This window comes from Gossypium arboreum, chromosome 11 (genome assembly GCF_025698485.1).
Source record: "Gossypium arboreum isolate Shixiya-1 chromosome 11, ASM2569848v2, whole genome shotgun sequence".
Taxonomy (NCBI): Eukaryota; Viridiplantae; Streptophyta; class Magnoliopsida; order Malvales; family Malvaceae; genus Gossypium; species Gossypium arboreum.
The window spans coordinates 132933899-132950021 of record NC_069080.1 but is presented as its reverse complement, the minus strand read 5'-3'; the positions used below and the strand labels follow the sequence as shown (position 1 = coordinate 132950021).

At 35.4% G+C, this 16123-nt stretch overlaps 1 protein-coding gene across 1 annotated transcript; it reads right to left on the bottom strand.

The window, feature by feature from the left end:
* Positions 1-203: 203 nt before the first annotated feature.
* Positions 204-584, bottom strand: LOC108472075 (uncharacterized). The gene has a single exon (XM_017773591.1). The coding sequence runs from the start codon at positions 582-584 to the stop codon at positions 204-206; it is 381 nt and encodes a 126-aa protein (XP_017629080.1).
* Positions 585-16123: the final 15539 nt, after the last annotated feature.

Sequence of the window (16123 nt, the reverse complement as noted above, 5' to 3'; positions counted from 1 at the left end):
AAAGAAAGGTAAAGGATACTCCCCGTGATCAATGACGACAGCGGCCACGGTTGAGGTAAAGAAAGGAGAGTTTTTCCGTGATGTTCTCTTCTAGGGCCTGGAGGGGTCTGAACAAAAAAAAATTAAAATTGATGAAAAGTAAACAAATGGGTTGCCTCCCATTTAGCGCTTTGTTTAACGTCGTTAAGCTCGACATTTTCCTGTCAGATTTTTGGCTCTTCCAACCCGATTTCTTCAATTAGTCCGATAGGTGTGCTCTCGAAGAAAGGTTTTAGCCGTTGTCTATTAACTTTAAACTGTGCACCTGAGCTATCCTCAATTTCTACGGCTCCATGAGGAAAAACATTGATCATGGTAAATGGTCCGCTCCATTTGGACTTAAGTTTTCCTGCAAAAATTTTTAATTTTGAGTTAAATTGGAGAACTTTCTGCCCAACGGAAAATGATTTAAATGAAATTCGTTTGTCATGAAATGCTTTTCTTCGCTCTTTATAATTTTGTGCGCTATCGTAAGCGTTGCGGCGAATCTCCTCAAGCTCTTGGATATGAAGTTTCCGTGCTTCACCAACAGCGTTCATCTCCATATTACATTCCTTCACTGCCCAAAATGCCCTATGCTCGATTCGACAGGCAAGTGGCAAGGTTTGCCGAAAGTAAGTCGGTAAGGTGACATCCCGATAGGTCCTTTGTAGGCCGTGCGATATGCCCACAACGCATCAACTAACTTCAAGCTCCAATCTTTCCGGTTTGGTTTAACGGTCTTCTCTAGGATTGACTTGATTTCTCGATTTGAAACCTTTGCTTGTCCGTTGGTTTGCGGATGATAAGCTGTTGCTATCCGCTGAGTCACGCCATATTTCTTCATCAAAGCTTCGATGACTTGGTTAACGAAATGTGTTCCTCTATCGCAAATGGTCGCTCTCGGAGTTCCAAATCTTGAGAAAATAAAATCACGTAAAAAATTAGTTGTGGTTTTCGCATCATTTTCTCGGGTGGCTTTCGCCTCTACCCATTTCGAAACGTAATCAACGGCTAAAATAATGTATAAATTTCCAAATGATGAGGTAAATGGCCCCATATAATCGAGCCCCCACACATCGAAAATTTCACAGATGTGTATAGGATTTAATGGCATCTCACTCCTTCGACTTAGATTTCCGACTCTTTGGCACCTGTCACATGCTTTGCAAAAGTTGTAAGTGTCTTTAAACAAGGTTGGCCAATAAAATCCGCACTCAAGAATTTTGTGTGCAGTTCGTTTAGGGCCGAAATGTCTACCGCAAGCGTAGGAATGACAAAACTCAAGTATGGATTTTACCTCGCTGTTACTTACGCATCGTCGTACGATTTGATCCGAGCAATTTTTCCATAAATATGGATCATCCCCAATGTAGTATTGAGACTCTCTTTTTGCGCTTGATCTCGATTGAGATAGATTGTTCGAAATTTACCCGTAGCTAGAAAATTCGCCAAATCGGCGAACCATGGAATGATGCGTGTGCTTCCATCAATGTTTCGTCTGGAAATTGTTCTCGTAGGGGAGGTTCGACTGGTGAAGTAGGCAAACGACTTAGGTGGTCAGCTACTAAGTTTTCGCTTCCCTTTTTATCCTTGATTTCAAGATCGAACTCCTGCAGTAAGAGAATCCATCGTATCAACCTCGACTTTGCTTCTTTTTTATTCATCAAGTATTTCAGCGCTGCATGATCGGAAAAAACAAAAATTTTAGTTCCTAATAAATAAGAACAAAATTTTTCTAATGCAAAAATGACAGCAAAAAGAAGCATAAGCAAAAAGAAGCGTAGGAATGACAAAATTTTTCTAATCCACACGTGTCTACCGCAGTCCGTTGTCGAGTAGTTGCGTTGAGCCGAGTCGAGAGTCCTAGAGGCATAGGCTATCACGTGTGGTCTTTCTTTACTCCTTTGGCCGAGAACGGCTCCCACGCTAAGGTCGGATGCGTCACACATAATCTCAAATGGTAAAGTCCAATTTGGTGGTTGTACAATTGGTGCGGATATAAGCCTTCCCTTAAGCTCATCGAATGAAACTTTGCAAGATTGATCAAAAGTAAAATTCACGTCCTTTTGTAGTAATCGGCAAAGAGATTGCGCCAACTTAGAGAAGTCCTTTATGAACCGTCGGTAGAAACCTGCATGGCCAAGAAAACTACGAATTTCCCTCACCGAAGTGGGGTATGGAAGTGAGCGAATTACATCAATCTTTCCCTTATCAACGTCAATTCCTTAGGCCGAAACCACATGACCGAGTACCAATCCTTTACTTACCATGAAATGGCATTTCTCGTAGTTTAAAATCAATTTAAATTCAATGCATCGATTAAGAACATAAGAAAGATTGGAAAGGCATTGAGAGAATGAATTACCGTAAACAGTAAAATCATCCATAAATACCTCTATTCCTCGCTCGATGTGATCGGAGAAAATGCTTAACATACATCGTTGGAATGTGGCCGGAGTGTTGCAAAGACCGAAAGGCATTCTTCTATAGGAGAAAGTTCCGAAAGGGCAAGTGAATGTTGTTTTTTCTTGGTCTTCAGGTGCCACCGGAACCTGAAAAAATCCAAAAAATCCATCAAGACAACAGTAATGTGTTTTTCCAGCAAGTCTTTCAATCATTTGATCGATAAATGGTATAGGAAAATGGTCCTTTCGGGTTTGTGAGTTGAGTTTCCTATAATCGATACACATTCTCCAACCATTTTGTACTCTCTTCGGAATCATTTCTCCTTCGGCATTTTCGACCACCGTAATTCCAGTCTTCTTTGGCACAACATGGACCGGACTTACCCACTTGCTATCAGAAATGGGTAGATAATGTCAGCATCTAGCAACTTTTGAATTTCTTCCTTCACAACCTCCATCATTAGCGGGTTTAAACGTCGCTGGCCTTCTCTCGTTGGTTTCGCGTTCTCCTCTGTTTTAATTTTATGCATGCAAGTGGATGGACTTAAGCCTTGGATATCAGCTAATGTCCATCCAATTGCCTTTTTATAGGTGCGCAAAACAACAATCAATTCTTCCTCTTCCTATCGTGATAATTCACTTGAAATGATAATTGGCAAGGTTCGGTTATCGCCCAAAAATTCGTATTTGAGATGCGATGGAAGTTGCTTCAATTCTAGTTCTAGCGCCTGCAAAATTGAGGGAAGGGGTTTAGATGGAATTAATCGAGAATCAGAAATAGAGGAAAGAGTTGAAATGATTTCACTTTCATCATCGAGATCCTCCAATTTCCTACAAAAATCATAAAACAAATCAGTTTCGATAAAATCATCGGCTAATGGATCTATAATATCAACAAAATTTGAACTTGCGATGGAATCAGGATACTTCATAGCTTTGTACACATCGAATTTAACCACTTCCTCGTCAAATTCCATGGTTAAGATACCGTTACGGACATCGATCTTTGTATGCGCTGTTGACAAGAAAGGGCGTCCAAGCAAGATTTCTGATCCGTTGTTGCTGTGGTCATTTTCCATGTCAATAATGTAAAAATTAGCAGGGAAAATGAGATCGTTTACCTTTACCAACACGTTTTCTAGTACCCCTTCGGGGTAGATAACTGACCGATCAGCTAATTGAACCGTCACTCGTGTCTCTTTTAATGGTTCTGTTGAAATTTTGTTTTAGACGCTTAGCGGCATGACATTAATAGATGCACCTAGATCACACATTGCCCTTTTTATTCCGACTTTTCCTATTTTGCACGGAATTGCAAACATCCCTTGGTCCTTGTTTTTCGGTGGTAGGTGTCTTTGAAAAACGGCCGAAACATTCTCGTTGAGGTTAACTCTTTCATTGCCGAATAACTGCCTCCGATTTGTGCATAAGTCTTTCAAAAACTTCGCATATTTTGGCACCTTCCGAATGACATCAAGGAGTGGAATATTGATTTCCACTTTTTTGAATATATCCAAAATTTGCTTCTCCTCTTCCTTTTTGTCATGCCTTGCAAGCTTTCCTGGGAAGGGAGGAGGAGTCTCATAAGTAGAAAAAGAAGGACTAGGAATGACTTTACCTAAGGTAGGCGAGGATTTTTCTACTTGACTCTTCAAAGAAGTGTCTTTTTTGTCTTTCACGATTTTCTCGGGCTCCTTTGTCGGTTCTGGTGAAATTACGGTACCACTTCGTAAAGTAATCGCGCTCACATTTTCCCTCGGATTTGTTTCGGTTTAAGAGGGCAATCGTCCTTGAGACTCTAGGTGACCAACAGTTTGGGCTAGTTGGCTTATTTGTTTGTCAATTTCTTGGAGATGAGATTGTGTTTGGGTTTAGAATTTCTCTTGTGAAATGGCCAATTTTTCAACAATGGTCTCAAGAGAGGTTTTTTGTGGTGATTGATTTGGAAAGGGAGGTGGTCTCGATTGGTAATTTTGGTTTTTATTTCCATAGCTCATATTTGGATGGTCTCTTCAACCGGGATTGAAAGTGTTACCGTAGGGATTGTATGGCCTTTGAGGAGGTCCTGGGAAATTATTTATGGCATTGACTTGGGTGCCCGTCTCATCTTGTAGCATTGGACATGAATCGGTTGGGTGGTTCAGCATCGTGCAGATTCCACAAACCTTCGCGGCTCCTATCTTACTCAGGACAAGAGAATTGACAATATCACCAATTTATCTATTTTATTTTCCAAAGAAACGGTACTTACTTCGTGAACCTGTCGGCTAGGTTCACTTGAAGAGCCGAACTATTGCGAGTTTGCGGCCATAGTAGAGATTAGAGTTCTCGCATTTTCTGGCGTCATATTGACTTGTGCGCCACCACTTGCAGCATCCACCATCTTTTTGTCCATCGAAAGCATCCATTCATAGAGATACTGAAGAAGGGTCTGCTTCGGACAAAGCCATGTCATGGGCAACTTATGATAACTTTTAAACCTCTCCCAGTAGTCGTAGAGAGATTCATCGCTCCTTTGCTGGATTCCCAAAATGCTTCGTCTAAGCTCGCTCGCCTTTGCCGCTGGAAAATACCTATCAAGGAAAACACGAGATAGTTCAGCCCATGCTTCTTCAATGGAGAGGAGAAAGATTTTATAATAAAAGTATTGGATGGTTGTGAGTTTTTCTCACATATTGGAATAGATGTTCTCATTAAGAAATCTCTCATAAAAGTCGATAAACACAGTCGGTTGTGGATGCATAGCTTGATACAAGAAATGGGAAGAAAAATTGTTAAGGAAAAATCAATTGACGAACCTGGAAAACATAGTAGACTGCGGGAGGAAAAATATGTCCATCATGTCCTAACAAAAAACACGGTAAATCATTTAAAAAAAATTACATACTAATTTTTTATAAAAATTTTAATCAACATAAAGGCTTAGTCCAATTGATTTATATAGTATTCCATAAAAAAATTGACATTAAGTAGCTTTGAGATAAATTCCTTTTGTTGATTATAAGTGTTAATAAGGATTTATATAAATAAGTATATAATTTCTTTGAATCACTCTCGTTAGAAATATTTTACTTTATTTAGAACGCTTTATTTACTATATTGTGAATAGTGTTAAACATAAATGCAATTTTTTTATGAGTTTTATCATATCATTTACACCATTTATTTTGTCTTATTCTCTATTATTGTTTTTTAGGCTACAAAATGATTGAAGGTATGATCATCGACAATAAAAGATAAGAAAATATACTTACATATTTATGATGTGTATTATTAACATTGTCATTAGTTTTTTTTTTTGGTAAAAGTATCCAATAAAAGTCAATGGAAAAACCTTTAATGCTTAATATTAAATGCTATATTTATGAAATTTATCTAGCAACGCATTTGTCTTTCAAAAGAAATGATAGATATGTATCCTTGCTAATATTTAGTCATTATATTTATTTGATGCACTGATAGTGTATCTTAGTGAACAAGATTTTAATATGTCATCAAAAATTTTTAAAATAAAACCAATCAATTCATTTTTAATGATGTTTAATAGTTTCATCCAGTAACAATGAATAGAATTATGCATTATCATTGCACCAATATAAATCAAAATTTTAATTCTAATTTCAAGGCATTGCACTAATATAAAATTCTAATTTCTAAGGCTTAGGTAATTCGAAGTCGAATGTGAGTGTTAGATAGATATATATGTCAAAAATGGGTATGTGTGATTTAAAAAAAAAAGGCTTTTTCATGTATTTTAAGAGTTCTTTAAGGGTCATTTATCAATACCCATAATTGGACACTGTGTTAGATATAAGTACTGGACAAAAGTCCTTAAAAATAGTATTGGAGAAACATAGCTTTTAGGTATTGAATATTTTTTTTATATTTTAATACTCATTTTTATTTTGCCCATGGTTTTTAGGGAATCCAGTAAGTTGCCCAATTTAAGTGTCGATGTCTTCTCGAAGATGAAAAATTTGAGATTACTCAAAGTGCTTTGCCTCTCAAATTGTGATGATCTCAATTATCTTTCTAATGAGCTAAGACTTTTAGATTGGACAAGATATCCTTTAAGATCATTGCCTTCAACCTTCCAACCGGACAACTTTATCGTACTTCTCTTACCATATAGTCACATTGAACAACTATGGAAGGGGAATAAAGTAAGAATTAAATCCATCCTATATTTGTATTTAGCTTATTTTATTATAAACGGTTAAATTTTGAAAAAGATAATAATAATAATAATTTTGTGATTTATTATGTTTTTTCTTTTCTCTCTAATCTGTTATTGTTTTTGACAGTCCTTGTATAAGTTGAAAATAATCAGCTTTAAAGAGTTTTGAATCTGTTATTGTTTTTGACAGTCCTTGTATAAGTTGAAAATAATCAGCTTTAAAGAGTCCCAAAACCTCATCAAGACACCAGACTTCACAACAGCCCCATATCTCAAAGTTTTGATTATGGAAGGTTGTACCGGATTAGTAGATGTTCATCCTTCACTTGTAGTGCTTAAGAGACTTAAACTTTTGAATTTAAGAGACTGCAAAAGTCTTAAGAGTCTTCCAACCAAAATTGGAATGGAATCCCTTGAAATTTTAGTTCTTCTGGGTTGCTCAAATCTTGCAAGGTTTCGGAGATTGATGGGAAAATAGAACATCTAAAAACTCTTGATCTTTCTGGTTGTTATAAAGTTGAATATTTGCCAGAGAATTTGCAGCAAGCAGAATCTTTGGAAGTGCTTGACTTGAGTGAAACAGCCATAAAAGAACCACCATCCTTCATTTCTCAATTGAAAAATCTTAAAGTTCTGTCTTTCAGTGGATGCAAGGGTCCGTCTAAGTTAAAAAGAAATCTCCTTTCTCTTTTCAAGGTAAGCCAAAGAGGAAGGATGAATTCCATAGCTCTAATGATACCTTCATTATCCGGTACTTTGAGTTCATTAAGAAAGTTGAAACTAAGGGACTGCAATCTTGGTGAAGGAGATATTCCTAGTGCTATTTCTTGTCTATCCTCTTTGACATATCTTGATCTTTACGGTAACAATTTCAACAGCATACCGGCGTCTCTTACTCGACTCTCCAACCTTGAAACTCTTATATTGTCAAATTGCAGCCTGTGTGATATTGGTAAGGAGATATTCCTAGTGATATTTCTGGTCTATCCTCATTGAAATTTCTTGGTCTTGATGGTAACAATTCACCACCATAGCTGCGCCTTTTACTCATCTTTCCAATGTTCAAATTCTTGGATTGTCAAATTGCAGTGAGCTTGAATCGTTGCCTGTGCTTCTAGCAAGAACGACAAGTGAGAGGACAGGTTATAGTAATAGCATTATAGCCACTAACTGCTACAGATTGGCTGAGAACATTAGTGCAGTAACATTGCTGAAAACACATATTAAGGTTGATTAATCTCTCTTTTTTTTCATGGTTTTAGTTACTGAACCACCGATTTTTTTATTTCGCAGCCATTTGCAAATTCAAGAACGACTGATGTTTTAATTTGCAGGTATTTGCGAATTCAAGAAAAGAGTTTGATGTTATTATACCTGGAAATGAAATTCCAGAATGGTTCAGCCAACAGAGAGGCGGCTCTGTAATTGAAATACCTCTGCCTCTCAATATTCAGAATGACAGTGATTGGATTGGAGTCGCTTTCTGCTGTATTTTCGTCAATGATGGTGGTTCCGAGAAAAAGGGTATTGGCGGTACAGCTTATATCCATTGTAGAAATTCTGGACAATCTAGTTATAATGGATCCGTTTTTCAAGGTAGAAATCCTCGAAGGGTCCAATCGGCTTTCTATTGTTTTGGTCGAGAAGATACAGAGCCCATAACAAAGGACCACCTGTTTCTTCGTTATTTCTCGCGTGATAAATTATACCCATTGTCCTTCGAGGATAAATGTGGTGAATGTGAAACCAAGAATTTATGGACCATGGATTGCTCTGATCATGAATGCGATGAGCTTGAGATGTCTTTCCAAGGCACAAATAGATTACCTTCTTTTAAGGTGAAGAAGTGTGGTGTTAGAATAATGTTTGAGAAAGATTTGGAAGAAATAAAAGAGCTGCAGTGCCATACCACTCAATCTTCTCCAAACTTTGAACATATCCATCATCACTCCACTGACAAGGTGGATCCGCAGATAGCACTTCCCTTGTAAAACGAAAATGTAATATCCAGGAGGAAACAGAGGAAGAAGGGCCGCAGCCCAAACGAATGCAAAAAGTTTTCAATTTTATAATTGGACGATCAGAAAAGAAGCAATAATTTAGTATACATTATAATTTTTTCTCCTATTTAGTTAATTTTACAAGTTCCTCTTTTCCCGCTGTTATTGTTAGATGGTACAAATAGATTCTTATTTACCATAATTTAGTATTCATTATATTCGAAACATTGATTGATGTGATGGAATTAGAAATATATTGGTGTCCATAATACGAACATGAAATTGATATTGAGAGTACTAAATTGATATAGAAGCCAAAATCCATTTTGAAATTAAAAGTAAAATAAAAACCATTGAATGGTCACCCCCAAGAATTCAACTTTTTAAACCTTTGATTGAGATGCAAAAAGTCATGTCCATAGAATAGCCATCTTGATATTGACCCCTGTTGTTCTTAGTAGGATTCTCCCTATACTACTGTTTCTGCATTGAAGCCAAGGGAGCTTTATTCTTCTCACATTGTTATTCTTCTCTATTTCACAAAGCCTCAAAACAAGGTTTGCATCTCTTTTTCGTTTTTTCTTGTCATTTACCCTGGAAAAGAAGCTTTTGATTAATGGTTGAAATATTTTATACAGCGCCTGCTACAAATGAGAACTCCAACTCCAACAAGAACAAGGGGGCTTCCAGGGCTTATACGAAACACTCAATACAATTGTTGTAAATTTACAACAACTTTGGCCTTCGAAGCTGCAATATCACCAAATATTTTGAATTTGGATCATAAATCCTTAAAAAAACATTTGAATGATGAAAATCTTCAATTAAACTTCACCCACTATAAGACACAAAAGACTGTAATTGTTAATGGAGGAATGGTGTTGTTTCTTTCACTTATTAACTCATCATTCGATCCTCCAGGGAATTCTCGAGCTTTAATAATAGAGCTTAATTCATCAGGCAATGAGGCAACACTATCCAAATATGATATCACGCTGGACATGCTAGGCCTAGCTGCCGCCACTGGGTGCGAGCAAAGCAACCCAAGCTTCCACACCAACTCTACTTCTTGCATCACGAACCTCTTTCCCAACCTCCCATCGACAACCGCCAAATGTCTTCTTTATCATAGCAATCCATTACCAAGTCAGCGAGAAAGGTTTCATCTAGCGGTGCTCGAGCTTTGATCGGCCTTCTAAGTTCTACTTCTACCACAAGCAACTTCCAGCATGTATATTCCAAATATTTAGTGTTTAGATTAAAAAAAACAGTACACAACAAGATTGCAAAAATTTTCGAGCATTTCAATTCAAGCTTACCATTGATTCCAAAATGATGAGAAATTTTCGATACAAAATAAAGACAAGCCTTCTAGAGTAGGTAGATTTGGAAGAGGACATGATAGAAAAGAAATTCACATGGATGATATATTTACATGTAAAATTAATATGGAAGATGAAATTTAATAATTAGATTGTTAAAATATCAATTATAAAAGAAAATTAGAAAAGTCTGTAAAACCATATTAATTTTATATGGGTATAGGTAGATGCCTCCCTTATTTATATACTCTAAAATAAAAATAAATGATATTTTAATATATATATATTGGTGATAATTTAAATTTTAAAATATCACCCAAATTTAAAATTTATTATATTGACTTTTTTCCTAAAAAGAAAAATTTACAAGACTGCGAATAAATTAATAGTTGCCTTGCTATGGAGCAAAAAGCAAAAAATATTTTAGGAGTTTCCTATGAGATTAATTATACAAGGTCTATTTGGTGTTGACGCTGGGGTTGCTTTGCTCGCACCCGATGGCGGAGGCTAGGCCTACCATGTCCAGCGTGGTATAGTATTTGGACGGTGTTGCTTCATTTCCCGATGATTTAAACTCGTGTATCAAAGCTCGAGAATTCCCTGGAGTATCCAACGATGAGTTAATAACAGAAAGAACTCCATTTACAATTACAGAGTCGTTTATTTCTCATGGTCGGTGAAGTTCAATTAAAGACTTTCTTTCATTTGTTTCTTTTCAAGATTTACGGTCCAAATTCAAAACATTTGGTGATAGAGAGTTTTGCAGCTTCAACGGCCAAATTTGTTGTAAAATTACATCAATTGCATAGAATGTTTTGCAGCTTCAGTTAAAGCTGATGAAACCCAGCATGTCCACTGTAACAAGCATGTGCTTCTTTTAGGCCAGTGTAGAATGTCTCTTCCACTATGGTTGGACCTCTCTCTTTCCCCTCCACCACTGCACATGGTTTTCAGGGTGGAATCTAGTTCATAAGCCCTCGAAGCTCCCTTGTTCTTGTTGGAGTTGGAATCATCATTTGTAACTAGAACCGTAAAAAATATATCAGCCTGTAATCAAAAGCTTCTTTTTCAGGGTAAATGACAAGAAAAAAAAATTTAAAGAGTTACAAACTGTAAAGCTCCCTTTGGCTCAATGCAGAAACAATAATACAGGAAGAATTGTTGGAAAGGTATAAAATTATAAAAAAAAAAAAAACTTTCTTATAAAAAAATTAACTAATTGCTAATGTGACAGATTAGTAAAGTTAATAGAGGTTGATTTTTTCATCCATTTTGGAAGCTAAAATAATTTTTTTTTTTGTAAAATTAACGGTTGAAGTAAATTGTTATGTCAAAAAAATATAGTTTTAATTTATTGATAACTCCATGGCTAGGTATCTTTCAAGTCTCTGTCCTCTGTAATTTAATAAACTATTGATAATTTCATTTAATAATTGCATTATGATGTATCCAACATAAAATAACTCAATACGTTTACACCACTTGTTTTTAATTATTATTTTCCATTGTCTAATTGTTAAGTAAAATTCAAACCGTCCAACATTTTTAATTTTTACTTAAACTATCATCCAGTTTTTCAACTCTCACCTTCTTGGAAAAAATTTTCAATTTTATAATGGGCCGATCAGAGAAGAAGCAGTAATTGTGTTAAACTACTTCACTAGCCTTTCCAAGATTTTTTCTCCTATTTAGTTAATTTTATAAGTTTCTCTTTTTCTCCTGTTATTGTTTGATCGTACAAATAGATTCTTATTTACCTTAAGTTAGTATTCATTATATTCGCAACATTGATCATAAATCCTTAAAAAACATTTGTATGATGAAAATCTTCAATTAAACTTCACCCATCATAAGACACCAAACGACTCTGTAATTGTTAACGGAAGGATGGTGTTGTTTCTTTCACTTATTAACTCATCATTCGATCCTCCAGGGAATTCTCAAGCTTTAATAACAGAGCCTAAGTCATCACTCAATGAGGCAACACCATCCAAATTAATATGATATCACGCTGGACATGCTAGGCCTAGCTATCGCCACCGGGTGCGAGCAAAGCAACCCAAGCTTCAACACCAACTCTGCTTCTCGTATCACACACCTCTTTCCCAACCTCCCATCGAAAGCTGCCAAAATGTCTCCTTTATCCTAGAAATCCTTTACCCAGCCAGCAAGAAAGGTTTCATATAGAGGCACTTTATTGGAAAATATGGACACCACATATAAAAGTGATCTAATTTGGTTAAAATTTTATTGGGCTTTAATTATTATATAAAGTATGGGTCAAATATGTGTAGATACTCTAGTAATTGAGTTCTAATCAAATTCTAATTAATGATGGGCTAATTAGAATTTGATTAGAACTAATATGCCAAGGTTATAAATATTAGGGTTATGGTCCTCAAATTATACACAATATATCTTTTCTACTATCCCATCCTTACGAAAGAGAGAGTAAATATTCTTTGAATTTCTTGTGTGCTAATTTAGAAGATCAAATCCCCAAGATTGGGAAAAGCTTCAAGGAATCCATGGATTCAGGTACGCTTTCGCATTTAGTTTTATTCTTGATTTGTTCTTGATTTATTCTTGATAATTTGACATGATAGATCTTGGTTTATTCAGTTTTATTTTAGATTTATTTTACAAATCTAACACACTTGAGCTTCGATCGACCTTCCAAATATTTAGTGTTTAGTTTATATTAAAAAAAAAAGAAAAAAAAACAAGATTGCCTTCCAAGTCGAGCATTGCTTCTAGTATTTCAATCCAAGCTTACTATTGATTCCCGAACTGATGAAAAATCATCAATACAAAATAAAGACAAGCTTTCTAGAGGTGATAGATTTGGAAGAGGGTGAGGTAGAAGAAAAAATTCACATGGACGAGGCAAAAGCAACAACAATTGTGGATGAGACAATGATGCGTCGTTGAGAGCACCAAAAATATCCTATCCCTATAAAATAATGAAAAGAATAGTATAAGGGAAGTAGAGTCAAATCCTTAGGGACTGGATTTTCACAAGTTCCTGTTCCTCGAGATCCCGAACAGAGCCGTGCCCAAGAAAACCTGCGTACCTGAAAAAAAAAAGCAGAATTAAAAGTTTTGATCTGGGAAAAAATAAAATTAAAATTTAAATAGAATCTTGTGTTTATAAAATCTCTTCTTTGCACTTTTGCCCCAAAAGTCTTCCACACTTGTATTTTCGGCACCACTTATTTCCTATTTCGCATGCTGGCCCATTTTATCTTTAAATTAATGCTTTTTGCTCCTAAATTTCCTTTTGCCTTCAATTTAGTCCCTATAAGATTAAAAAACCATAAATAGCTCAAATTAATAGGATCATACTCAAAATAAATATGTAATTAATACATAAAAATATGTCATTCTAGAGTATTATCAGACAATGATGGATGAAGAAAATGATTGCTGAAATGGAGACAAACCACAATGCTACGAGTACAATAAATTTAGGCATGTGCAAAAAGATTATCATATCAGCAATCAACACGAAGCAACATTTACCAAAGAGAAAAGAATGATGGGAATTTGTTTTTTACAAAAACATTATACATATACATGAAAAGGAAGACAAGAATAGTAATATGTATAATTGGATAAAAAAGTAAAAATATCTCATTTTCACAAAACAATTATTTAGTAATATGTACTTGAATACTCTATTCAAAGCTTACCAATGCAAACTATTTGATTACTTGTGTACTTATGATGGTCACTAAACTAATTAAAATTACGACAAAGGCAAGCGCACCTATCGAATAATAGTATAACTATGGTGAGTCGGGAATATCGTATCTATGAGGACTAAAAGTACTAGTAATGACTGTTTTTCTATTATTTAGCCAACAAATTAATGGGATTGATTTTAATCTAAAACTAACTAACTAATTACTAAGAACGCAACAGAGAATGAATTAGAAAAATATTTGAAGAAAACCAATGAGATTGACAATACCCAGGGAAGAATCCACCTAGACTTCACTTATTATTCTGAATCTGAATTAAATGATTTATTCACTTGTGCCTTGATCCGTAGAAATCTCTAACTTATATTAATATCTCTTTCGAGAGTAAGAATAACTGACTCTAGGTTGATTAATTGAAATCTCTTTCTAATTAAAACCCCCATTGTCGCATTAACTCGATCTATGAATTCGTATATTAGATTTGACTCTAATTTGGTAGATTTATGTCGTCGTATTTCTAGGATTGCATGCAACTCCACTCAATTATGCTAGATCTACTCTTAAGCAGGGGCTTTTGCTCTACTGAAAAAAAGCACATTAAGTATGAATTAATATCCTGAAAAATATTAAAGCAAGAAATAAGTATACATAATTGAGAACAAGATTAAAGTATTTATCATGTAATTCAAAAATCAAATAATAAGATTCATATAGGTTTCATATTCCCTAGGTATCTAGGGAAGTTAGTTCATAATCTGGAATAACATTATCTCAAAGTTAGGAAAACAACAATACATAAAAAAACCTAATAAAACTTCTAAAGAAATTGAATGAAGATCTTCAATCTTAAAGGAGATCAGCTTCTAAAATGAATCCGATGGCATTCTTTGGGTCTTTTCTTTGTTCTTCTCTGCAGGCCCCCTTAGGTCCTCTTCTAGTGTGTATTTATAGACTTTAGAATGCTCAAAAAGCCTAAAAATTGGGTTTTTCCACTTGTTTGGGAAACAGGGAGCGATATCGACACGGACTGACACATGGGCATGTGTCCAGCCCATGTGGAAATGCCCAGGCCGTGTGGTTCCTGAATATAGCTCTTTTTGTTCGATTTTGGCCCCCTTTTTTGCTCCTTTCACTTCCCTATGCTCACCTAAGTATAAAAACATAATTTTAAAGGATTAGGAGCATCAAATTCACTAATTTACATTATAAATCATCCAAAAACGTGTCAAGAATGGGATTAAAACATGTTACTTTTATGGTTTATCAACTTATTCAATTTCTCAGTAGCATATATAATATCTGGTATTGTACAAGTTATTATGTACATAAGACAACCAATTAGACTTGCATATTTCAATTGATCAATTTTCTTACTAGCATTAGATACTAATTTTATTTGAGGATCCATGGGTGTAGATGCTCACCTCTAGTTTATAGTAAGAATGTTTCTTATAACCTTACAAAAAATATGAAATATTGTGATCCAAATGATTGATATATCTGAACGTCACTAAATTTTCCTTCTAAGGACATTTGCTAACATGACCCCCCCAACAAGTAAGAGACTTGACATCCACAATAGCTGCAAATACTCAGCAATTCCGAGCCAATCCTGAACCCTCTAGAAGAGTTCACCAGCTAAGTATTTCAACTTTAGAAGATAAAGTCGAAAAACTTACTAATATCATGAATTCTCTTTTTGCATTAAAACCAAGACTGGTCCGATTGTGCGGAATTTGTGCAACACCCAAACAAACAACTACTGCATGCCCTAGTTTGTGTGACGATGCTATGGCCTATTTAGATGCTGTGAGGAACTTTCCTGGACTGCCCCAAAGGCAATATGACCCTTACGCAAGTACATATAACCAAGGATGGAAAGATCATCCTAACTTGAGTTATGGGGCAAACCTGCAATATCAGCCATACCAAAACCGGTTTCTATAGCAAACACAAGATTCAAATACCTCTCTAGAAACCATGTTAAATAAATTAGCAGCTAATGTGTTTGATTTCCAATAGAAAATACAATGACAAACTGTTGATTTTCAAAAGAGAACAGAGGATTTCCAAAAGAAAATAGAGGATTTTCAATAGAAAACAGAGGCATCTATAAAAGAATTGACCACATCAATTGAGAAAATCAACTCACTGGGAAAGTTGTTGTCACAGACGAAACCTAACCTAAGACAAAATGCAAATGTAGCGACGATGCGAAGTGGAAAAGAACTGGAACCAAATCTTAGAAGGAATATTGATAAGATTCTAACCAGGAAAAGCATGAGATCGATGAACAAGTTCGAAGGAAACCTTCATTGTCCAAAATTCAACCTCTGTTTCTAAGACGATTGAACCAACATTGGAAAGGTAAGGAGGAAAAAGAGATCCTTGAAACATTCAGAAATGTCAAGATCCAACAAACCATTGTTGGATGCCATCAAACAAATTTTGTGATATGCCAAGTTCCTTAAGGAGCTTTGCACCAACAAGTGAA